The sequence below is a fragment of the Anthonomus grandis genome, chromosome 9 (genome assembly GCF_022605725.1).
Source record: "Anthonomus grandis grandis chromosome 9, icAntGran1.3, whole genome shotgun sequence".
In the NCBI taxonomy this organism is placed as follows: Eukaryota; Metazoa; Arthropoda; class Insecta; order Coleoptera; family Curculionidae; genus Anthonomus; species Anthonomus grandis.
In genome coordinates, this window is record NC_065554.1 from 10,390,202 (window position 1) to 10,416,927 (window position 26,726).

A 26,726-nucleotide genomic window follows, 5' to 3' on the forward strand; every position below is an offset into this window, starting at 1 on the left:
ACATTTTGAATATTGGTCCCAATATTTATAAAAAAATCGTTAAATATATTGCTAATTTTAAGTTCATCAGTTACCATCTTATCATTTTCTTTCACTTTGAACTGAGTTTGTGAACCTTTTTTTTGAGTACCAGTTATTTCATTTATCATTTTTCATGTTTTTTTGTAATCATTTTTAGACTCATAACTTAAAATATTCAGTTTTAGCAGATTAACAGACTGTTACTTTCAAATGTAACTTAGATATGAACGTATACCTACTCATACTATTTGGTAAAAAATAAAAACATCTTAATTCCTTAGTTTATTTAACAATATACAATTTGCTTAAATACTTAAAGTACGAATATGTTAGGCGTTTTAAATCCGCAAACAAATTCTTAAAACAAAGACAACTAGAAAGAAATTATCGATCGACTTCACCAAATACGATATCCAGCGTTCCTATAATAGCCACAATATCGGCTAACATATGATTTTTACCCACCTTATCCAGTGCTGCTAAATGGGCGAATCCTGGAGCCTTAATTTTACACCTGTGCAAAAATGTTTGAATATTAAGCAATTAAAATTAGAAATTATTTAGTACTAACCTGTAAGGTTTTGAGCTTCCGTCGGATACTAAATACACTCCGAATTCACCTTTTGGAGCTTCTACAGCTGTATATGTAGTTCCAGGTGGTACTTGGTACCCCTGAGTGTAAAGCTTGAAGTGGTGAATCAGGGCTTCCATAGAAGTCTAAAATAAATGCAAGTTTAAAATTATCCTTATTTTCTGCATTTTTCTTTAAAATTAATTTTTGTTTGGCAGGTTCATTATTTGTACTAAATACTAGTCACGATTTAAAAAAAAATTATTTGATCAATCTTATTATCTACTTTAGATTGCTACCTTAACTATTTTTACCTAATTATAAAATACATGAGTAAAGTTTAAAATTATATTTAGTTATTTAGCATCCTAAAGAAAAAGCGAATCTGATATTCCCCAATATGTTACTATAATATATATATATATATATATATATATATTATATAATATATTATAATTCAAAATGTCGTGGTATATAAAATAAACTGGTTTGGATCTGTAGCTTCTCTTAACATCAGTCTTCAAGAGGATCTAGACAGAATATACATCTACCTAGAATTATTGTTTTGGTACCTTTTTATAGAATCTGTTTCTATAGAATGTCATTCATGATTTTAAGTACAAATTTTAAAAAAGTTGAAAAGTGTCTGATATTTAGAAATAAAGAAAATAACCGCTTAAACGCGTTTGGTTATTACCATTTAGGAACGGTAATTACCGACAGACTGCTTGGGATCGGTTACATTTTTTAATTCTTGTTAATAGAGAGTACATACTTATTTTCTTTAGTACTTAAGAAACCATAGGCAATATGTGGTGTACCGTTTTTCTAGAACAGTGTCGTTGCTTTGAAAATGTCTTAAGCCCTGATGATGGCCTACGGACGAAAGCGATAGGCAGCAATTTTTAATTTATTATATACACTGAATACAAGTAATGTGTTTTATTTATTGGAAATTGGTCAGAATGCTGACATATCGATTATGATGAAGTGGAAGCTATAAATAGTACTAATAAGGTTAATGAACTTAGTGACATTTCGAAAAACATAGAGACCAGTAGTGAGCTAAGGTTGAGGGCAATCAACTATAAGTTAAGATTTTTAGTAAAAGAATTCCAAATATTATTCCTTCAGATCTCTTAGAATAACGAAAATCATCCGCAAATTCAAACCTTTCCTCTTGAATATTAGACCTATAAAAGCGCCATCTCAAAAGTGTTGATAGCGTTCTTGAAGGAGACAATTATATTTTAAGCGGATTATGTATATAATAAAAATATATATCACTTTTATTCCAGATAAAATAATTATGTTATATTAGTGTTTCTTATAAAATTAAATAGATTTATCTGATGACGCCATTTTTTAATGACATTTATTTAGGTTTATTTCCGCCATGTTGGTTTTTACGAATTAAATTAAATGCATATGCAATTTTAAGTAAAACAGACTTGAGCTACGATTGAGTTTGTGATATTTCTAATTTATTTATGTACATAATATAAATGTAATGGAAAATTGTGCGAAAAAAGCCAATTTTTTTAATCGTAATTTTAAGAAATTCTTTTTACTTATCCAAAATCTTTAATATTCCGAAGGGGCATCAAAAATAAGATGCGAATATGCACTTATAATATCAGTAAAATTCGTTGCGCAAGAAAATATTCGCCCAGAGAACCCTAAAATAATATTTCCTTATATAATAATAATTACAGGTATGATCAGCTAAGCCGCCATGATAGACGTGGTGTTCTTTTCAATTTCGCCATTTATCTTTTCTTTTTACAGAAGGTATGGAGCTTATAAACATTGTTAATTTTATTAATCTCTATGAGTGGAATAAAATAATCTCAGCCGAATACAAATCGTGTTGAAAATATTTATATTTTATAATTGTATTTAAATAGTCTTATAAGTTAGTAATAAAACAATATAACATTAATAAAATAATTTTGTAAATGCTTTATTATGGACTAAAATCGATTTTATAATCCTATATAAAATATTTTATTAGCGTGGGCCGTTTTTGAGTTTATACACGATTTATAAATGCTTATAAAAGCAAGTTCAACAATAATAAAGTTTTTTTTATAATGTTATATAGCGTGCTATATGATAATTTCAAACACATTTATGCTGCTTGGGTTAAGTATTTTTTGATTCATTAAGGAAATCAGTTGGGTACAATGGAATATACAGGGTGTCCGGAAGCTAGATGCAATCCTTTAAGGGGGTGATGGCTGATTTAATTTCAAACATTTTAAGCTAAATATGTGTAGGTCGAAATTTGTTTATAAATTTTTTATGGCAATTTTTGCATTTTTCTCAAAAAATACCAAAATTTCACACTTAAACGGTAATAGAGCGCAAGTTACAATTAGAATCGGAGTTTCAAAGTTTATTTTGTTTTGTCTAATGTGTATTAATAAAAATACGATCAATACCAAGCTTCTGTGTAAACTTATAGAAAAAATAGAGACATTGAAACGCCCTTTATATTTAGATATCACTCATGCCGATGCCTGGCCAATTCTCAGAATTATGGCCTCTTTTGTGCGGCAGGTCATGTAAACAAAAATTATTAGACTGAGACCTCTCATAAGCCTACTAAGCATTAGAGCCCCGATTGTGGGGTTATTTTAGGTTTTAATGTTAAATAAAACACAATTTTGTTTAAACTATTTATTGTTCATGTTCAAAATGCAATCCATTATTTCTAATACAGGCACGATCCCTTTTTGTTACTTCGGTGGTGGTTACTCTTATGGTCATATCTTCTTTCATCCTGTCAAATGCTTCATTTATTTTGCGAATCAACTCTTCTCTTGTTCTTATTTCGGTGGTGTATACAAGCTCCTTTGCCCGGCCCCATATGAAAAAATCCAACAAGGCCAATTAGGTCAGGCGATCGAGGAGGCCAAGGAAAGGTTCCGCCTCTACCGATCCAACCGTCCGGAAAACAGTCGTCTAAGTAATTCCTGACAGCCAAGGACCAATGCGCTGGACAACCATCTTGCTGAAAGATTATTGGTCTTTCTCGTTCCAATAATCCAGCTTCGTCTAGAAGAACAAGGATATCGTTTTGTAGAAAATCTAAATAGTTGGCACCATTTAAATTCTCTGGTAGAAAATGTGGCCCAATAATAGTCCTGCCTATTACTCCGGCCCACACATTAACCGAAAATCTGTTCTGAAATGATTTTTGTTTTTTCCAATGCGGATTTGCATCTTTGGCAGCCCATTCGTGGAGGTTGTGGCAGTTGGTAATACCCTCCCAGGAAAAATTGGACTCATCTGTCCACAAGATACTTCTTAAGAATAACGGGTCCTCGATGTCCATGTTCAATAAAAAGCGGCAGAACTGAATTCGTCTTGCAGGGTCTTCTTCTTGTAAGCCCTGCACCCCCGTACCATGAAAGGGATACTGTCCATCTTTCTTCATGGTCGTCCACACCTTCCATCTAGAAAGGCCAAGGTCTTCAGCTACTTTTCTTACGCTTGTAGTAAGGTCTGCGGTAAAAGCTTCCAGTATTTGCTCCTCAATCTCTACATTATTATGGCAAGGGTTGACTCCACGTGCCGGATTATTCCCAATTTTAACTTCAGTAAGACAGCGAAAGGTGTTTTGAAACACCTTGAAGTTTGGTAATCTCCGATCTGGATAACGTTCCTGGTACAAGCGTCGTGCCAAAGCTCCATTACCGTTAGCGCGTCCATATGTGAAGACAATGTCAGCGTACTCTTGGTTGGTAAATTCCATTTTACAATACTATTTAATAAAACGGGCAGACACTCGATTTAAAAAACAGTGGATGCAGTAAGTACGAAGTTGATAATCTTACAAAATTAGAGGCGAGAGTGAAACTAAACAATAAGAGGCTAAAATCACACGTTTTTATTTATTAAGCGAGTACCTAACTTGTAAGCCCCACCCCAAAGTACCTACTAGGTACCCCTTATCCTACAGTATCTACTATTAGGTACCTCTGCTTAATTTTGTTTTTATTACTTTTTATTTACCTGAACTGTCCCATAATAGAAAACCAATCCAGTAAGTTTTGTTTACATGACCTGCCACACAAAAGTGGCCATAATTTTGAGAATTGGCCAGGCATCGACATCAGTGATATCTTAAAATCAAGGGCGGAAGCTAGGCATATTTTTAGAGAGGTTTGAACGATGAAAGCATTTTCATAACAATTATTTAAACATAAAACAAAGCATTTTTATTTTAACTCCATATTTATTCTTTACGTTTCAATATCTCTATTTTTTCTAATAAGTTTACACAGAAGCTTGAAATTGATCGTATTTTTATTAATACACATTAGACAAAACAAAATAAACTTTGAAACTCCGATACTAATTGTAACTTGCGCTCTATTACCGTTTAAGTGTGAAATTTTGGTATTTCTTGAGAAAAATGCAAAAATTGCCATAAAAAATTTATAAACAAATTTCGACCTACACATATTTAGCTTAAAATGTTTGAAATTAAGTCAGCTATCACCCCCTTAAAGGATTGCATCTAGCTTCCGGACACCCTGTATATAACGTAGCGATTTAAGGAAGGCCATTTTGTGTAATAGGTCACGATTAGATTACAAAGGGATAATGTGGTCGATTTGAATTGGTTTTCGGATTTTTTTTCAGAAGAGGTGGTTGTTCCTTTTAGTGAATGTGATATCTAAGAAATTAAGGCTTTTATCAATGCACAATTTCAAACTGAATTTAATAGATGATTATATAAATTATTTACAAAATTAAGAATGTTTAAAGTATCGATGGGATCTATTATGAAATAATCATTGACGTATCTAAACCGGTTCCAAATTTTATTTTTATTCAGCAGAAATGGAAGTTTTCTATATATTATCTAGAAATAGGGCAGCTAAAAGTTGTGAAAGTGGTTTGTCCAAGGGAATGCTTATTAATTGATTATTTTTATAATCATATTTTTGGAATATTAAAAAATAATTGTTAAACTAGTATTAAAGTATGTTTCAATTCAACTCTTCGCTCGCTTCTCATAAACAATAAACAAATTCTACCTCAAATTCAAAAAAGTGTTGTTTATAAACTGAAATATGCATACTATCCTGCCACATATAGGTATTGGCAAAATGATAAGGAACATTCCGCTTTTAGACATTTTTCACAACACAATTTTTCGCCCAACGAACACAGTAAAGTCATAGATAGTCATCATAGATAGCCATAGATCCAAAAACCCTAAAGCTCTAGATTGCAGAGAGGATCTCGAAATAGCCAGAGAAATTAAAATTAAATTAAAACCCTTCCCATTACCTCAACATTAGAACCAATAAAATAAACGTAAGAAGCATAACTTTTTTTAAATTTTTCTCTGAAAAGAGCTGAATTAAAAAAATTAAAAATTATATTTTTTCAGTAAAAAATGCAACCTCTTGTAAATGTACTTTCCTTAGATAAAAAAATACTATTTATATTTTTAATAGTGAGTAATTCTCTTGTTCTAGCTGGTGTGCGATAACACTGTTGATGTTTTTTTTAATCATAGCGAGATGAGATATTTTAACATTTACTTTTATATTGTCTTCCAATATCTGTGTTATTGCAGTTTTTAATTTATTTTAAATTTGTGTGTGAGTTTCCCTTTTTTTTAAACCTTTGATAGTCCATGCCATGCATTTTGCGTTCGTTGTTATGTCACCTGTCTGCCAAAACCACGAATGTGAAAGTTTTTTAATTTCTCGTTTTCCATACCAAATAATTTAAAATTAAAATTATTTTAATCTGCTGAAACACGAATGTGCCTGCATAATAAATAAACCGGCAACACAGCATCATATTTTCGGTAATGTGAAAACATGTTATTTCTTAATTCGCCAAATCGCGAATATGACACATTCGTGATGTTGGCGTTTCCGGTCCTTTCGATTTTAAACATTCGACATTTAACGCTATTTATATTTACATGTTATGGTATATTCATATTTATGTTTACATGTATTAAAACAATAAACCCTTCAAACGCTAAATCATAAATTTTTTGAGACAGGACACTCGGAGATAGAATGCTATTTAATCAATTCTAAAATTAAAAAAAATCAAAGTTTGTGCATGTTTATGTGCCTGAAGGTTGGGCACAGCTCATACGAGACACACGAATAAATCCAAGGCCCTTTAATATAATAAACTTTATGTTTGATGATTTTCTTAATTTTAAGTCATATTCCTTTTTAAAAACAAAGTTAAAAATTCCTTGGCGAAGTATTTGCTGGCTTCATTATGAGAAAAAAGAGCCTCAGAAGATTTTCTATAAAACAGCTTTAAAGAGTCCTTTTTCTTGGAGGAAGCTGCTAAAAGAAGCAAGGGACGTTATCCAAAAAAAGAACTACTGATAGAAAAAGTTTACCAATGTAATTTGCCAATTACAAAATTAAAATATGCGGACTTGGGGAAATATGAAAAAAAATGTGCAAAGACGGCACCATTCCTGCACTGATAAAAAAATAAAGAAGTTTAAAGACTGATAATAAAATGAGAGATCGGTTACCGGAACCCAATTTTGATGAGAAGTCTGACTATGAGTAAAAAGAGATTGGTTTTTTTTTATTATATTTTTGTATAAGCAAAAAATAAAAGTGTCTTTTCATATCAGGAATTAGTTTTTTTATAAAATATTTGATCTGCCAAAATCATGAATGTGCTTTTTAACATAAAAAAAATGTTTTTTATAAATTTATATTTTAAGTATTAGAAGTTAAAATTATATGTTAATATACTAAGTTTTAACAAAATTTTACAATGTAAACCAATATAAATCAAAATATAAATTTCCTATTACTCTTTAAATGGCTCCCGTGAAAAATTCAAAAATCACATTCGTCGGTTTGGCAAACAGGTGATGAATTGTAGTATGTTTTTTTGTTAACTCTTTCACAAGTAATTTTGCTTCTACATTATTATTCTTTACATTTATTCAATCCATATCCTGTTTACTTGTTGTCACAGAGCGGCTCTGAGGGTGGTCTAACAGACCGAAAGCGCTTAGCTGATTTTAATAGAAAAAATATTACACTGTGACACATAATTTCACATATTTTTAGTCATATAAAGTTTTTACTAATCCCAAAGAATGTAATATCTTTAGAATGATAAGACAACACCATATGGTTTCAGCTCTACACGAAGTTTTGTAATTTTTAAGGTCATATATCCCATAAACAGATATACAGTGTGTCCAAAAAGTCTGGAAAAAATACCATTTACAGGCAAACGAATTACCTGGTTGAAAAACGCTCGAACACGATACTTCTCTTTTATTTTTTTTTTCAGGTTTTTCGATTTCTGCAAAATATACAGAGTGAGTCAAGAAGACTGGGCAGCTATCAGCTTTATTATTTTAAATAGAGCACCCTATTTCTAAAGGCATTTTTGGATTCTATGATAAATTCTAAACACATTTTATAAATTAATTTTGAACTATTTACGAAATATCAACAATTGAAAGCAAAATTTTTAAAAACCTTATCAGGCTTTAAAATCTAAGTTATTCAACTCTTGGTACCTTCTTGGGGTACATTTTTTTTGGTGCAATAGTTTGACTTTGATTAATAGATTTGACTTCTTCGCTAAGTTCAATATTGTCCGAAATGGCTCAATTAGGTGACAAAGCAAAAAATTACATTAATAAGGTTAAGGGATTATGGAGATCGTGTTAGACCATAGGAAGAGGTCGCTAATTTATGGCATGCGTAAAATGCGTAAATAATTTATGGCAGCGTAATTGAAGTAATTTTAAAAACAAGTAAATTCCGTCCTTATAAAATTCACTTGGTACAAGAACTTTTGGAAGGTGATTTTGACAGGAGGGTCGAATTTTGTGAAACAATCATGGCAAAACTAAACTAAGATCAGAACGTATTAAATAACATTGTGTTTCCGGATGAAGCTACGTTTATGCTTCATGGCATTTTAAAAGGCCGAAATTGCAGGTACTGGTCATGAAAATCCACATTGGATGCGCGAAGTGCGTACCCAGTATTCCCAAAAAGTTAATGTATGCTACTTTATTGAGGTAAACCTGACTTCCGTAAAGTATGTAGAAATGTGTCAAAACCGCATTGTTCCTGAAATTAGACGTTTGGCTGGTCCAAACTGCAGAAAAGTGTCAAATGTATGTTTTAACAAGATGGAGCTCCTCCGCACTATAGTCGAGAGGTGCGTGATTATTTAAATTTTACTTTTCCAAATAGATGGATAGCCAGGAGGGTACCATAGAATGGCCAGCTAGGTCCCCAGACCTCTCTCCCCTTTAGATTGCTTTTTTTTGGGCCATTTGAAAAATAGAGTATTTGTCACTAAGCCTGAAAATATAGAGGATTTAAAACAACGCCGAACAAATGAAGCTGGCCAAATTACACAAGAAATGATTCAAAACTTTATTGATAAATTTTATTTCAACCTTGCGTATTGTCAAGAAGTGCAAGGAAAGCATGTTAAACATTTAATTAAATAGTTCTGCTTTATACCAAAGTTTCTATTACAATACCTTTATTAAAAAAGGGCATTGTTTCCTTGACATTTTTATTTATTTATTTAGAAAATGTACACTACAAACATATCTCTAGATCTGAGTTTCACAAATTTGTTTCATGCACCTGTATGTGCAGAAGTTTATTATACATCATTCCTAATATTAAATTATAACACAAATGAAATAATGTATACCTGTAGCCTTAACTTACTAACAATATTGATTATTAATAACAAAATTTATATTCAATGATCATTGAGAGAGTTTTACATTAACAATCCCCAACAAATACCCATTTGATCTTAAACAATCTGACAACACATCACAATAAATTACAAAAATGTTAACAGATTATGCATGTTTGATGTTATTGATAATAATTTTTCAGTTCTCTTATACTGTTAGGTAGCGTATTAGTAAATTATATATTTTTGGTGCAACTACAGATACAAATCTCTGGTTACCATCAAATTTTCTAAATGGGACAATCAACATATTATTATAATTATTCCTGGTAGGATAAGCATGATCTACATGCGGTTTATTTTTATTTCTAAAACAATAAATATAATTGCTTAAAAAGTATAGAACATTTAAAATGCTTTCATTGTATAGTTGATTTGTTGAATATATATAGTCTTTTCTGTAAATAATCTTTAATAGGTAATTCTGAATTACATTTAACTGACTGAGAGCATTATTGTAAAATCCTTCCAAGGCTATGACACCATATCTTAGTATTGATTCCAGTAATGATTTGTATATCATAGTTATAATTTTACGAGGTAATATGTTTCTTATCTGGTAAAATTTGTGAATTAGACCTCTTAATTTGTTTGTTACATCATGAATATGTTTTGACCATTTAAGATGTTGATCTATAGTTGAGAAGTGACTTATCAAAACGCATTTTGTCCAAGCTGCGACAAAAATGAGTTTGAAGTGGTTCTGAACTCATAAAGGCCCGATGCAGGCATACCCATATAGAGCATGTATGAAATCAAATTTTGTCCCGTAGTAATTTAATGGCAAAATCTGTCATACGCATCAAACCGCATTATGTCCTGACTTTTAACCGCTTCATTTCGCATTATGTCCATTTACTGCTTGGCAGCGCCACCAGCCGGCATTATTATTGTCAATCTAGTTACGTTGTTGTTGTTGTTTGTTTTGTTACACGTGCTGCTGTTTTTTTTGTGTTTAAATTTAAGTAAAGTAAATGCACTTTTTGTTGTTTATTACCAAAATAAAACATAAATCTTGATCAAGGTGTGTCGGTAGGTGAGCATAGTGAGAGTTCACGCAAAAGGTTAAAACGAAAACATAAAAGAGAACAAGAATATGAAAATAGGTAAGTAAGAATGTATATAGTGTGTATCTGTATGTGTGTGATGGTGTATAAGTGTATTAAAGTTAGTTTTTACAATATTCTATGCTAATAGGATTACAAAAAAGGATGTTACTGATGTGTACAAACAGTGGTTGTATTATAGACCTATCATTTCATTAGAACTTTTTTAACCAATTTTTTTTAAACAATTTTAATTTTTTCTTTGCAGATATAAAGACAAAGATCCACTACTACAAAATTGTCATTCTCCTTGGAGAGTGTTTTTATGCACGCCAGGTATCTATTTATGGCTTTTGCGTAACAGATGTCGAAATGAAACATCCGCAGTTCTATGTTTACGGGACGAAACACAGGCTGGTCGGGGATCTGAAAATAAGCTCAGCCTTAACCAAATTCTTGCAGAATATTCAGTTGGATGATACCATTAACACCAATCGGCTCTTTGCAGATGGTTGCGGTGGTCAAAATAAGAACCAACATGTCATGCACGCTCTTCCCTATTGGTTGCTTAAAGAGTCTCCGCAATACGTAGAAAATATAACTTGTTTCTTTCCAGTTCGCGGCCACTCATACTTACCACCGGATCGAGTCTTTGGCCAAGTTGAAAAGAAAATGCGAAGAGTTGAAGAAATTCTTGACCCTAGTGGATACCACAGAATTTATAAAGAGGTTGCAGATATCAACATTTTAGGAACCGATTGGCATATAAAAGATTATAAAGATTTAACCTTTAAACCTTTATAAAATAATAATACCTTTTGAATAAAACCTTTTGTTTTTTTTAATAAATAAATCTCAATAAATCTTTCTCCTGCATTGAATTTTATTGAAAACCCCTAAATAGGTTTTATATTTTTATTTGTTGTTAAAATACTAATTAAAAAAACGTAAAATAATAAATTCTAACTAAAAAATAGGTAATCAAATTCCATATTTAGAGGAGTGACTAATCAAAACGCATTTTGTCCTATATGATGAATCAAAGCGCATTTTGTCCTAGAATTTTATTACTTTTTTTAAAAACCTCTGCTATTTTTGATTTGAACAACGTAATTTTTTATATCTGCGGATGTATTACTCTCAATTTTACACATTATTTTACTCTAAACCATTTTGGTTTAGCTGTAAATCGCTCATTATTGAGAAACTAGATTTAGCTTTGATAAGTCACTCCTCAGTTATGCTTATGTATTTAGTATGTGACACCTCATATATTTTCATAAAAGGTAAAAACACGAAATCTTCAGCATCACAAATAATAAATAATATTTGTGATGCTGTAGATTCCGTGTTTTTACCTTTTATAAAAGTGTATGACCAGCATCTTTGGGATAATGGATGAATTTTTCGAGTTACCTCATATATTGTTGTATTGGCTTGTCGAAGAGTAATTGAGTTGCATAAAGGTCTATTTGATTCAGTAAGAGGAAAAGCAACATAAATTGTTTTAGCGAGATTAAGTGATAATTTACGAGAATTTAGCCATGTTTTTACTTTACTTAGACCGTTTTTAATAAAAATATGGTCTATACAGGTTTGACTGTCTGATGTTACTCTAGTAAATGATTTAATACAAGGTTCAAATCCTAAGGAGGACAATACTGATAAATATCTATTAACAGAGTGATTCGTTGGTTTGAGAATGTCAAAATATATGTCTCCTAGAAAAACACTAAAATTATCATTACTGTTATTCATACTTGATAAATATGTCTCAACATCAGATAAGAACAAGCCATCATTTGATGCTGAAGACCTATAATATGACATAATCGAAAGATTTACACTATTTAAAACGAAAGTAGTAGTACTAATGCATATTTTACTAAGGGGTAAGTAGCTATATCTATATCTTACTTTTCTTTTATACTTTTTTAATTAACACTTTTGTATATTTTTATATATATACTTTATGCTTTCTTAGGTTTCCCTTTTTTTTGACATTGTCTACATGCAATTGTATAGTTTTTAATTATGTTTTATTTATTTATTCATACTTTTGACCACATACAGTTATTGATTTGTATAAGTTTGTATATTTGTTTTACTAGTTTTATTTTATTTTCGTGTGTTTTGTTTGTTTTTATGTTTACTTTAGTTATCAGCTTTGTCTACAAATTGTAAAATTTTTTGACAATAAAGCGATTGATTGATTGATTGATTGATTGATAAAAAAACAGTTCAAGATTGGTATATGGTATTATACATAAAATGTGTTCAGAGTTTATCATAGAATCCAGAAATGCATTAGTAAATGGGGTGTTCTATTTAAAACAATAAAATTGATAGCTGTCCAGTCTTTTTGACATACCCTGTATATTTTTCAGAAATCTAAAAACATAAAAGAAAATTGGCGTATCCGAGCGTTTTTCAATTAGGTAATTCGTACCGGTATTTTTTCAGACTTTTTGGACACACTGTACGAAGAACATAAACTGCTCTATTTTCTCCCTTAGTGCAATAAACCTGAGAAAATCGTATATATTTGTCTGGGATTACCTTCATTTCATGTCTGGAAGGCGGCGTAACTTTAGCATCATCAGTTTTAATTTCGCCTGGGGGCATTTTGTTTAAACATTGTTCAATAATCCTCAGCGACTGACGCATCTCCTCCATACGACACAAATAACGATCATAACAATCACCTTTACTACCAATAGGCACATCGAATTCGACTAGATCGTAAGCATCATAAGGCTGGGTTTTACGTAGATCCCATTTGATTCCTGAACCTCTTAACATTACACCACTAAAATGTCTTTTTTTTTTAACTGGCTTATATTAAGTTAGTAAAATTTAACCTAAATCCATAATTAAGAGCATCTTCGGCAGACACAACTCCGATATCTTGGGTTCTTTGCTTCCATAGTCTATTTGAAGTAAGTAAATCTTCTACTTCATCCAATCTTTCGCTAAATTTTGAACTAAATTCATAAATATCATCCATTAGACCTATTGGCATATCCTAAAAACAAAATGCTTGTTAAGTGATACCTAAATAATAGTAAAATCTGTATTGTTGGGACGAATTCATAATGAGTTACTTATTTTATTGGGTATTACGTCGGTTATAGCAAAAATCAATTTATAAAATACTATCTCCCACACTCAAAAATTGAAAAAAAAAAGAAAATAGACTTATTCACGTATTTAAAACAAATATGAACTTAAATCTTTAATGATATCTTTCGTTATACTTAATTTAATATAAGTTCAATAAGTTTAAAATACAATAATTTACTTAAGGTACATTACCGGCCAAAAGTGAAGAAACATTTACAAATTTAACAATAACATCTTAACATACAAGATATTATTTTACATTTTTAGTAGAAAATATTTAGCTCTATTATTGCAGCATAAAAACACATCCTTCTTGTTTGTATTTTCCTTATCAGTTGATCAAAAAATTATTTATGCTATTTTATGCGGACAAAAGTGAATAAACATTCCAAACAAATCTTGTTTGGTATTTAAAGTGATTATTTATCATTAGTTTGATCTTAACGTTGAGTGTTAAACTGTTATATACGATTTGTGCAAAATGCCTCGCGGAATAGATCTGAGTATTGATCTCCGAAAATTAATTGTTTCAAAATTTTAAGCTGGTGTAAAACAAGGTGAAATTGCTAGGCAAATTAATCGTAATGGATCCGTAGTTTCAAAAACTATTGCTGCTTTTAAAAAATATAATAGTGTGACTACCCGTCCAAGGTATGGACGGCCAAGGAAAACGAATGCAGTTATTGAGAGAAAAATAAAAATGTTGGCAACAGAACATCCCTTTATGCCCGCCACAGAAATGTATAATGAAATACCTGGGGTTTCGATATCTGTGCGTACTATTCGTCGTCGTTTGACTGAATTTGGACTTTATAGCCGTCGTCCAGTCAAAAACCCATTCATTTCTAAAAAGAATAGATTGGCTAGACTCCAATTTGCACAGGAACATCTTGATTGGACAACCCAAAAGTGGAAAACGGTTCTATTTTCTGATGAAAGTAAGTTCTGCCTATTCGGATCTGATGGAATGAAATGGGTTCGTCGTCCTGCCAATACTAGACTTAATCCAAAGTACACCAGGGCAACTGTGAAACATGGAGGAAGCAATATCATAGTTTGGGGTTGCTTTTCCGGATCAGGAGTAGGACCATTAAGAAAAGTTGAAGGAAAAATGGACATATTTCAATTTTTAAGAATTCTTCAGGATCATATGCTTCCATACGCAGAAGAAAATATGCCGCTTCGATTGGCGTTACAGCAGGATAATGATCCGAAGCATACCACAATACTTTTGCGGTAAAGAAATGGTTTGAAGACAACAATGTGTCCCTTATGAAATGGCCCGCACAAAGTCCGGATCTAAACCCGATAGAAAACCTATGGGACCATTTAGATAGGAAAATCAGACAAAAAAATAAAGATAAATTTAGAAACCAAGATGATTTGTTCACAGCTCTTCAAGAGGAGTGGAATTCCATTTCAGCAGATTATATTGACAGCCTAATGAACTCTATACGAAGTCGGTGTGCTGAAGTTATAAAAAATAAGGGTTTTGCTACACATTATTAGTCTTTGTATGTACAAGTAACTAATACATTGTGTATAAAAAATAAATAAAAATAGTGTTTCTTCACTTTTGTCCCCTGTAAAAACAAGAATAAAATATATTAGTTGTCAATTGAGGTACTGAAGACTAGAAAGAAAATTATATTTAAAAAAAAAAAAAATTAATGATCAAATACACTATTATAAAAATAAATACAAAAGACACTTTGTTTCTCCACTTTTGTCCGGCAGTGTATAATAGATTTTTTTATATACCTAGGAGCTGATGTTTAAAAACAGTTTGTCAAGTTAATAATCAACTGTGAAAATATATAAAAAAGTATTTAAAGTATTGTCTAGTTAGGAAGGAGTTTTGAAGGAAGTATTAACGAGAAATTTAAAAGATAAGTATATTTTGTTCATATTTTTAATTTAATTTAATTTAACTTTATTTACCTTGATAACGGTAGTAGATATAACTACCAAAACGTTGGTTTAAATTAGGTATTTTTATTAAAAAAGTAGGTCTTCTTGTTTTTATCGTTTTTAATTTTAATATTCATGAAAAAGGTAGGATATTACAAAGAATAAACGAGCTCAAAGATTAATAGATTAAACCTCAGCTCCTAGGTAAAAAAATCTATTATACCTCAAGTAAATTATTGTATTTAAAACTTATTGAACTAAATTAAATTAAATTAAGTATAACGAAAGATATCATTAAAGATTTAAGTTCATATTTATTTTACATACGTGAGTAAGTCTATTTTTTCTTCGTTTCAATTTTTGAGCGTGTGAGATAGTATTTTATAAATAAATTTTTGCTATAAGTGACGTAATACCCAATAAAATAAGCAACTGAAGTGATGCCTAGTTAAAATTTAAATTGACACTAACCAATGAAACACCACCTGGTCTAACGTAAGCCGCATGCATCCTAGCTCCGGATACACGCTCATAAAACTCCATCATTTTTTCACGTTCTTCGAAGAGCCAGAAGAACGGTGTCAAAGCACCAATATCCAGGGCGTGTGTACAGATACCCATGATATGGTTTAGAATTCTCGTTAGTTCAGCAAACAGTACTAAAGACACCCATGTTGTTTGAAATTTATTTTATAAATTCACTTGAGTTAATTTACTTACCTCTGATATATTTAGCTCTAAGAGGTACCTCAATATTAAGCAACTTTTCAACAGCCAAACTGTAGCACTGTTCATTGCACATCATCGAAACATAATCCAACCGATCGAAATATGGTAAAGCTTGAGTATAAGTTTTGTACTCAATTAATTTCTCTGTTCCTCGGTGTAAGAGTCCAATGTGAGGATCAGACCTCTTTACTATCTGGAATAAGACATTAAAGTTAAAAATTATTTATTTTAATTGTGTTACAATATTTAATGCATAAGATACAATTAAAATACGAATGAAATAGCGTTATAAATAGACAAATAAATATAAAAATTATCTTTACAGTTCCATGTCACTCATGCAATATGGTTCTAATTCTATTAAAAGCTGTTTCACTTTGGTATTAAAGTTTTTTGTCCGTAATACGGACTCTTTTCTATCATAGCTAGACGGTGTATAAGGTATTTATCATTTACTGTTCTTGCGTTACATGTATGTAATTCAGAGTCATCTATGAGCCTGAAAAAGCAAATCAATGATTCCATTACATAAAGTGCATATACAGTTAAAATTCCCTCATTTCTAAAACACACAAATTTCCCTATTCTGAATTTTCTTAAAACATCTTATTTGTTTCTATACTGTCTGTTGTTTGTACAAATATGGTTTTTACCTCAACAATACCATACCTTAGAAAAGATTTCAAATTTGCAAAATAACATTATATTTTGCGTGGTTTCCATCATATATGATGTACCTACCATATTCGTACTTCATAGCAGACTGAGTTAAGTTTTTTTTAAAGATTGGATATATGAGCCGACCCATCGAGAAATTCATTGACGTTAGTTTAGACAACTTGTTTTTTTTACAATATTTACTTCTTCATTGAGAACAAGCAAGCTAGTGGGTTTTTGTACTTTTGATAACTTTGTTCCAAACATTATTATGCATACATAATATGTAATATTTTCTGATTGAACATCTGTTATGGAAAAAGATAATCAATCCCAAAAGTTATGAATAAAATAGGATCCAATATACTACCTGTATTTAATCTGTACTCTGTACCTAACTTATTATGTAATATCTTAGACATGTGCATCCATTCCTCTCTATTTTTACAGTTGTTTTCTGTTAGTTGTTAGTCACATAAGAATAAAACTGTGTCCAATTATTTCCTCTTACAACATACAGTTCAAGCTTTCTCATAAGTACCTTCCCAATTAATAGCTGTTTGAGTGGATTTATTTAAAGTCTAGACCTGCTGGTGTGGGTTCAATAAATTGCAAAAAGTCTTTTGGACAATGCAAGTTCAAAGAATTTGTTGTACCAAGTTTTTGAAAAACTTGGTAGTAGGCTTCTTGGTTTGTGAGTTTTTCAAGTAAATTTAGATCGCCTTATGAAAGGACTTCTAACTTCTCGAAATAACAGCTATTTTTAATTAATCTGGAAAAACACCATGCTTGAAGGAGTTATTTCTCAGAAGACACAATATTTCACAAATCTAGAATTATTCCCTTAATTAAACATGCCGACACTTCATCAATTACATTGCTAAATTTATTTTGATAGTTCAGAGGTTCTACACAGTTACTGTTACATATACTGAAGAATGGGATTTATTTTGCAAATAAATGTTTTTTTCTCTTATATATTCAGCAATTCTGGTACACTTGATAATATATGATGATTGTATTTAATTTCAGGTTCGATGGGATATTGCAGGTTCGATGGGATTTACTTTTATACAATTGGTTACTTTGGTTTGGTCTACATTCATTACAGATGGTCCAAATTGTTTTGGGTTTATTATCAGATATTTTTATTTTTTCATTATACAGAGTGTCCAAGATAAGTATGAACTGCATGGGGATCTCGGAAACGGTAGGAGATACGAGGTCGGTTAAATTTGAAGCACTTTTTCATTGTCACTTTATGTGCTTTACAATTTAATGTATAAATAGTTTAAATCCGACGTTTCGTCTCTGAGTTATCACCATCAACTTTTATTTTTTATATGGACCGAACAAAAACTACACCCTGTGTATGAAAGTCTATTTAATGGTCAAAAAGTAATTTTTTATGAAAATTTGTTATTTGTGTCATAGTAGGCCATAAAGAACCATTCAAAAAAACATTTAGTGTTCCGTCTCAGTAAATAAGAATTAGTGAAAAACGCGACAACAGCGTGAATAACTGAAGCGCGCTGGTTTGATGTTGCAGCGGCCCTGTCAAAAAGATAGACTCTTCTCGCTTCTCTCACGTTACGTTCACGTTCACGACTCGATTTATAACTTTAGGCTGTAGGAAGCATAAAAGCATACAATTTGTACTTTTAATTTCAAATAAATACATAAAAAAGTAAGGAGAGTTTAGTTCCCTCATGGGTGGTCCTTCAAAGAAGATAAAGTGAACCTCGACACAACATTTTGGTCCAATCGAGCGGATTCAAGATCCAAGCAACACGGCCTATGGTGGTAAACAATGGCGGCGAATGGAAAAATCTGAAGCCTGCATCTCGACACACGAATAAGGTTAGATCGTTCTATGCTTCCTATCCAGCCTATCCTTCACGTTAATCCTTCTTTCACGTATTTTCTCGTTAGTTATTCTCGTTTCCGTAGTATATTATGTAATTAGAAATTGGTATTCGCATATTTCATAATTTTATTGACTCGGCCATTTTGCAAAAGTTCCTTGTTCTCGTTGTGTGTACACGTAATCGGAGCGTCAAGCGACGTTGCCAAATCACTCGATTTTTCACGTATATATTTTTATTTATCGTATATTGTTAATTTACACGAATTTTTTAAACGGTCGTTGATTTTACACGGTATATCTCGTTTGCCTAAGCATTTGGCATATTGACACGAAAGTATTATCGAGTTTAAGAGCCATTTTTGACAAGAATCGAGCCAAAAATGGGTAAGAAAAATATAACCATTGCCGATGATGAAATTCAGGAATATAAGCACGCACGTGAAGTAATATGTGAAAGATTAGATCGGGTTTCTAATTTTTTGCGCGAATATAAAGACGAAATATTTCAAATCGAAACGCGTTTAAAGAGTGTTGAAGAGGACTTCTCGGAATTTGATCGGATTCAGACACGGTTAGAGTTCTTATTGCCAGAAGAAAAAGACTACCGTTTAGACACAGAATCTGAATTTTATAGGGTTATCTCGTACGCGAAGAAACTTTTATCCGAATACGAATTTAATCAACGCGCGAAAATAAATTCTTCCGGTTTGGCAATGCCTCAACCTCAGCAAACGTTGGCATTGGGCACGGGCGCTGTAGCCAAACTACCAGACCTGGGGTTGCCAAATTTTCATGGAAAGTACGAGACTTGGTATGGGTTTATAGATGTTTTTAATTCGGTGGTAAATGATAGACACGACCTCAGTGAAATCGATAAGTTTTTATACTTAAAGATTTGTTGTAAAGATGACGCGCTAAAACTAATTGATTCTTTAGACGTAACCTCGGTGAATTACATGATCGCGTTAGATTTATTGAGAAACCGCTATGAAAATAAAAGGGCAATCATAAATCACCATGTAAATAATATTTTGTTTAATCTCCCAAACGTAGTAAAAGAATCATCCGCCCAGCTACGAAAGCTACTCGACACTTTACACCAACATAAAACGGCCCTTGAAAAGTTAGAATTACCCGTGCGATATTGGGACACGCTTCTAATTCCCATCGTTTTACAAAAGCTTGATGACAGAAGTAAAAGAGAATGGGAAAATAAACAATCGAACAACAGTTTACCAACTTTGCAAGAATTAACCGAATTTTTAACTAAAAAATGCTTCACGCTTGAGGCAATTAACATTAATTTTGACAGTACAAAATCAGCAAATCGCGAAAATACACATCCTCAACCTCAAAAGAAAATATATATAAATAACCCAAAGTGTTTTTATTCCACCCCTAACCCGAATGCCTTTGAAAACAAATGTTATATTTGCCACGAAACAACTCATTTCATCTATTACTGTCCTCGCTTTATAAATCTATCGTTATCCGAAAAATATAACGAAGTAAAAAAGCACAGGTTATGCACGAATTGCTTGAGACCGGGGCATTCAAAATTTGATTGTAAATCCAGGGGGTGTAAGAAATGTGAATTAAAACACAACACATCTCTGCATAACGATCAGTATCGACCCGCAACGAGAAAACCTCCGCCTCACAACGGCAACACTTCCTTTCACCAGCGCCACTTCGGACGGAGAGAAACCGAAGCCACGCCGATGACGTCGCAGCGGGAAAATCAGCAGCAGCAGCAAGCGCAGCAGCCGTCAAGACACGGCGAAGTAAATCAAAGGGATGGAGAAATAAGAAACTTCGATGATTCACGCGACTCGGATGGACGAGCTGATGTCATGAGGGATCAAATCAGGCCGGACGTTCATAGTTTCTGCAGTATGGATGGTTTTAATTGTAAGGATGGAAATAAGAACGATAATAATGAAATAAATGAACCAAGAATGTCTGATGAATCTATTTCTTTCTCGACATTTAATAAAAATCACGTCCTATTATCGACTGCAACGATATTTATTGCCGACAATATCGGGTGTTGGCATAAATGCAATGTTTTACTCGATTCGGGAAGCCAGTCAAATTTAATTAGCCAATCCCTATGTAAAAAATTAAATTTATCATGTGAAGAAATAAATTTACCTTTATCTGGAGTTAACCAAATCGTGACGAATATCTCGCATCGTGCTTACACAAATATAAAATCGCGATTTAATACTTTTCAGATAGGTTTATCATTTTTAGTTTTACCCGTTATAACAGAAAAATTGCCACTTTTTAAATTTGATAAGTCCTTATTAAATTACCCTAAAAACATTAACTTAGCAGACGAACAGTTTAATGTGCCAAAGGAAATAGAAGCGTTACTCGGTGCTGCCATATTTTTTGAATTGCTCGAAAGCGGAAAAATAAAACTAGGAAATAACATGCCAATCCTACAAAAAACCTGTTTAGGATGGATTTTTAGCGGGAATTTAAGTTTTAACGAACAATACGAAAACACAGTTTGTAATTTTGCGAAAATTACGAATCGGGACTTAGACGAATCTTTAAAGAAATTTTGGCAACTCGAAGAAATTTCGAATGAAAAAATATTGTCAAAAAATGAACAATATTGCGAAAACTATTTTAAAGAAACGACGACGCGCAGTAGCGACGGAACGTTTATCGTAAAATACCCGTTCAATCAAAATGTTGAAGGCGAACTAGGCGAATCTAAATCAGTGGCTTTCAAACGATTCAGACACTTAGAAACGCGATTAAATAAAAATAAAAACTTAAAGGATCAATACACGGCTTTTATGAACGAATATGAAACTTTGGGGCACATGACCTTTAAATGTTATTTAGACTCGGACCAATCGATCGCAAATCAATCATTTTTTATGCCACATTCTGCAGTTTTAAGAGACTCGGTAACGACAAAATGCAGAGTAGTTTTCGACGCGAGCGCGAAAAGTGAAACCGCTGTTTCATTTAATGATATGATTTTAGCCGGACCGACGATACAATCAGATCTATTCTCGATTCTTTTGCGATCAAGACTTGTTAATATGTTATTTGCGCGGACATAAAAATGATGTATCGATGCATTTTAATCGATCCTAGCGAACGCGAGTTTCAACAGATTTTATGGCGAACGAATCCCGATGAACCGATTAAAGTTTATAAACTAATTACGGTGACGTATGGGACGGCAAGTGCACCATTTCAAGCGACCCGGTGCGTAAAAGAGCTTGCTATAAAAAATAAAGAAAAATATCCCAGGATTTCAAAAATTATTGAAGACTCGCTTTACATGGATGATCTATATTTAAGCGTAAATTCGATTAGTGAAGCAATAGAAATTTATCACGAAATCACGGATGTTTTATCTCAGGCCAACTTAAACTTAAGAAAATGGTCATCTAACGAAAGGTCAATTTTAAACTATATTTTACAGACAACCGAAAAACCAGAAGAAAACTTAGTTATATTTCACGACAAGAAAGAACTTAAAACATTAGGGATATTTTGGGATGCAAGTCGGGATATATTAAAATATTCTGTAAACGTTAAAATTAGTAATAATAAAGTTACAAAACGGTCAGTACTCTCTGTTATATCGCAAATATTCGATCCCCTCGGACTTATAGGCCCAGCCATAATAAACGCAAAGTTGCTTATTCAAACATTATGGCAACTTAAATTAGATTGGGATGAGGAATTACCCAACAATTTAAAAGAATATTGGTTACGATTTCTTTCACAAATTCCTCTTCTAAATAAAATCGAAATAAATCGTCAAGTTTTGGTTTCTAATCCAGCGACAATCGAACTATATGGGTTTTGCGATAGTTCTGAAAAGGCGTACGGCGCATGTGTGTATTTGTGCTCTGTAAACGAAACCGGCGAAAAACAAATACAACTTCTAACGGCAAAATCTAAAGTAGCACCTATTAAAAAACAGACTTTACCTCGATTAGAGTTAATCGCAGCGCACTTACTCGCGGAGTTAGTATACAAAATTAGGAAAATTTTCGATATTGACATTTGTAAAACTATTTATTTCACGGACTCGACTATAGTGTTATCGTGGCTTAAAATTGAACCATGTAACCTCAAGACCTTTGTAGCTAACCGAGTTGCAAAGATTACAGAAATTTCTAGTATAGGAAATTGGAGGCACGTCAAAAGTGAAGAAAACGCTGCAGATATTATCTCACGTGGGTTAGACCCGAAAGAACTAATCGAAAACCAAATATGGTTTTACGGACCCGAATTTCTAAGACACGGTTTTCAAAATTGTGTGCTCGATGAAAATTTAGATATGATGGATAATTTACCTGAGTTAAAAACAAAAACAATATCGTTAAATGTTGCGAATAAAGCGTTAGAAAATGATATAAATATTTTTGACAAGTTCTCGACTATGAAGAAATTACGTAGAGTGGTAGCTTATATTAGTAGATTTAAAAATCGCACGTTAAAGAAAATAAAAGCTTCTTCCGATGTATTAACCGTCGAAGAGCTACATGAGTCTGATTTACTTTTAATTCGAAAGGCACAAGGTGAATGTTTTACGCAAGAAATCGCGAATCTTAAAAAATTGGAAAATGTTTGCAGTAATAGTAAGATTCTCAGTCTACACCCCTTTTTAGATAGCGATGGCATTCTCAGGGTAGGAGGTAGATTGACAAACTCTGATATAGACTATTATCAGAAACATCCAATAATCTTGCCTTACAAACATAAGTTAACTGACCTTATTATTTTAGAGCAACATTTAAAAAACCTACACGCGGGTGTTCAAAACCTGTTATCAGTTATTCGACTAAAATTTTGGCCAATTAACGGCAAGAATGCAGTTAAACGAATAATTCACAAGTGCGTACGATGTTACCGCGTAGCTCCAAAACCAAGTAAGTTTTTAATGGGGTCTCTACCGCGTTCACGAGTCACACCAAGTAGACCGTTCACGAATTGTGGGGTAGATTACGCGGGACCGATATATGTCAAAGAGGGTACATTACGCAGAAGTAAGTTAATTAAAACATACATATGTATTTTTATTTGTTTCGCGACGCGAGCAGTCCACGTGGAGTTAGTAACGGATATGACGACAGATAGCTTTCTTAACGCGTTAAAACGATTTTGCTCTCGACGCGGCAAACCTAGCGACATATATTCGGACAACGGTTCCAATTTCATTGGAGCGAACAATTATTTTATGGAACTTTATACACTATTAAATAGCAAAGCGCACAATGAGACGATTACCTCATTTTTGGCACGAGACGAAATAAAATGGCATTTCATACCGGCGCGATCAGCCCATGTAGGCGGCTTGTGGGAGGCATCAGTGAAATCAACAAAGTTTCACTTAAAAAGAGTTTTGGGCAATTCGTCGCTGCGTTTTGATGAAATGTACACATTACTAGTGCAAATCGAGGCATGTTTAAATTCGCGTCCTCTCGTACCGATTTCCAATGATATAAATGACTACATTCCTTTGACACCGTCCCACTTCCTCATAGGCGATTCTTTAGCCAGTTCTCCTGAAGCCGATGTACGAGACATTCCCGTATCCAGATTATCCAGGTATCAGAGGTTGCAGCAGCTGTATCAACAGTTTTGGACCCGATGGTCGAAAGAATACCTGGCCAATTTCCAGACACGCACGAAGTGGAAGAAAAACTTCGAGAACACGGTGAAGGTGGGCACGCTTGTGGTTTTGGTGGAGGACAATATGCCACCCTTGCGCTGGCCTATGGCGCGGATTGTGGAGTTGCACCCAGGAGCGGACAACGTCGTGAGGGTTGTTTCAGTTCGCCTGGCTAATGGGACAACGTCAAGAAGATCCTTATCGAAGATTTGTGTTCTACCAGTGGAAAACTTATAAACGTTGAAGTGCTTAAATTATGTAAAATTAAGAATCCATGTTTCGTTTATTTCATGTTATGTTATCATAGATTCTAGCTATCTTTAGTACTATTGTATAGTACTATAGTATACTTGTTTTGAAAAGTAGGACTTTTCAACGGGGGCGGCATGTTCCGTCTCAGTAAATAAGAATTAGTGAAAAACGCGACAACAGCGTGAATAACTGAAGCGCGCTGGTTTGATGTTGCAGCGGCCCTGTCAAAAAGATAGACTCTTCTCGCTTCTCTCACGTTACGTTCACGTTCACGACTCGATTTATAACTTTAGGCTGTAGGAAGCATAAAAGCATACAATTTGTACTTTTAATTTCAAATAAATACATAAAAAAGTAAGGAGAGTTTAGTTCCCTCATGGGTGGTCCTTCAAAGAAGATAAAGTGAACCTCGACACAACATTTAGAGCTTACCCATATTAAAAAAGAGCAAGGATTAACTAACTAACTAAAGCATTTTGACTTTTGCTCTCAGCTTTTACTTCATTCAAAAGTTTTTTTGAAGCGTTATTTCGCCTATAGACATAATTTTTTAGATATCCCCACATAAAAAAGCCCAAAGGCGTTAAATCTGGCGATCGTGGATACGTCGCAATGCACCTACCATGAAATTATTAATTTAAATACTCTCGTACAGCGCTAGAATTATGAGGAGGCGTCTCATCTTGTTGAAACCAACAATCCCTAATTATTCCAAGTGGAAGGCTGTGTAGTCGCTCTTCTAAATCATTTTGAAGCAAATTTAGGTAACGATTAGATATCAGCGAACCTTGATAAATGGCCCTAATATGTTTGTACCCAAAATGCCTAGCCAAATATTAAAACCAAATTGATATTGGTGCCTGGATTCTTTTTTTTTCTCGTGGGTTTTCTTTTGACCAATAATGGGAATTAAAACAATTAAAAAATCCATTATTTGTAACCATACTTTGACTGAGCATATTAACTTGAAGGGAAAATTAACGTCTTCTTGACTTTTTCTGGTGTACAATTCACAAAATGTCAGCTGTCGAGTATCCTCCCCGGGTCTGAGACCTTGACAAACTCGATACTTATAAGGCTGGTATTCGTTCTTTTTTAAAACAACAGGAGCCGTTGTTGGCACTCCTGTATTTTTTGTTGTTTTCCTTGTTGATGTAAGATCTTCAACAACTGACTGGAGTATTGTTATTTATTTTTCTTCATTTACTGCCTTATTTCTGGTGGATACAGGTTTTTGAAAGCACCGTATTCCTTGAGATTTTGAAGCAGTCTCCTAAATATAGAACGACCAGGCTGGTTTCTCTCAGGATACTTTCTTTTTTCGATCCATATCGATGATGATAACTCAGAGACGAAACGTCGGATTTAAAAAATTTATACATCAAATTGTAAAGCACAAAAATTAACAATGAAAAAGTGATTTCGTTTTTTTTTGTATCTGAGCTGGTAAAAAATAAAAACCATTTTGCCAAATTTCGTTTTTTTTTTCGGATATCTCCGGAAATATTCGGAATTTTAAGATGTATTTAATTGAGGATCGAATTGCGCAACTTTTCTCTAATTTAACCGACCTCGTATCTCCTACCGTTTCCGGGATCCCCATCATGCAGTTCATCCTTATCTTGGACACCCTGTATATCTTCGATCGTGCTGCTCGTAACAAAGCGCCATATTCTTTCTTTACATTTTTGTATTGGGTTTTGTAAATATTATGACGACTGTTGTTAATAAAATATCCAATCTGTTTTTGCATTCCTTTATTTGCTTATTATCTTCGTATGTCGAGTTGTTAGTTATTTTACCAATGATTAAATAATCCTTAAAACACATTATTAGTCTCATACATCCTCGACCAATCTTGTTCTTTTAGAGTTTTAAAAAATGTCTTTTATAGATACATATAATATGTAAAGTAAATTTATTCTCAGTCGTTTGCTTACAATCTACAGTTATTTTCTGGGCAGCATGGTCGGAAATAAACCCCTCTAAAACTAAACTATTTACAAATTAAAGATTTACAAAAAATTTGTTGAAAAAAAAAAAGACAGCTTCCACAGATGGAAGTGATTCTAGTCTTTGTAAAAAAGTCTGTTCTAAATTAAACGAAGTTAAAAGTGACAATACGTT

At 32.7% G+C, this 26,726-nt stretch overlaps 1 protein-coding gene across 1 annotated transcript in view; it reads right to left on the reverse strand.

Annotated features, from left to right (window-relative positions):
• Nucleotides 1-290: 290 nt before the first annotated feature.
• LOC126740502 (NADH-ubiquinone oxidoreductase 49 kDa subunit) overlaps nt 291-26,726 on the reverse strand; it is a 43,183-nt gene continuing 16,747 nt past the window's right edge. The window contains exons 3-8 of the mRNA XM_050446556.1: nt 16,159-16,360; nt 15,910-16,097; nt 13,266-13,429; nt 12,964-13,213; nt 593-738; nt 291-535 (exon numbers count right to left, since the gene is read on the reverse strand). Coding sequence (XP_050302513.1) covers nt 406-535; nt 593-738; nt 12,964-13,213; nt 13,266-13,429; nt 15,910-16,097; nt 16,159-16,360 — 1,080 coding nt within the window. The 3' untranslated portion in view covers nt 291-405. The remainder of the gene's footprint in view (nt 536-592; nt 739-12,963; nt 13,214-13,265; nt 13,430-15,909; nt 16,098-16,158; nt 16,361-26,726) is intronic.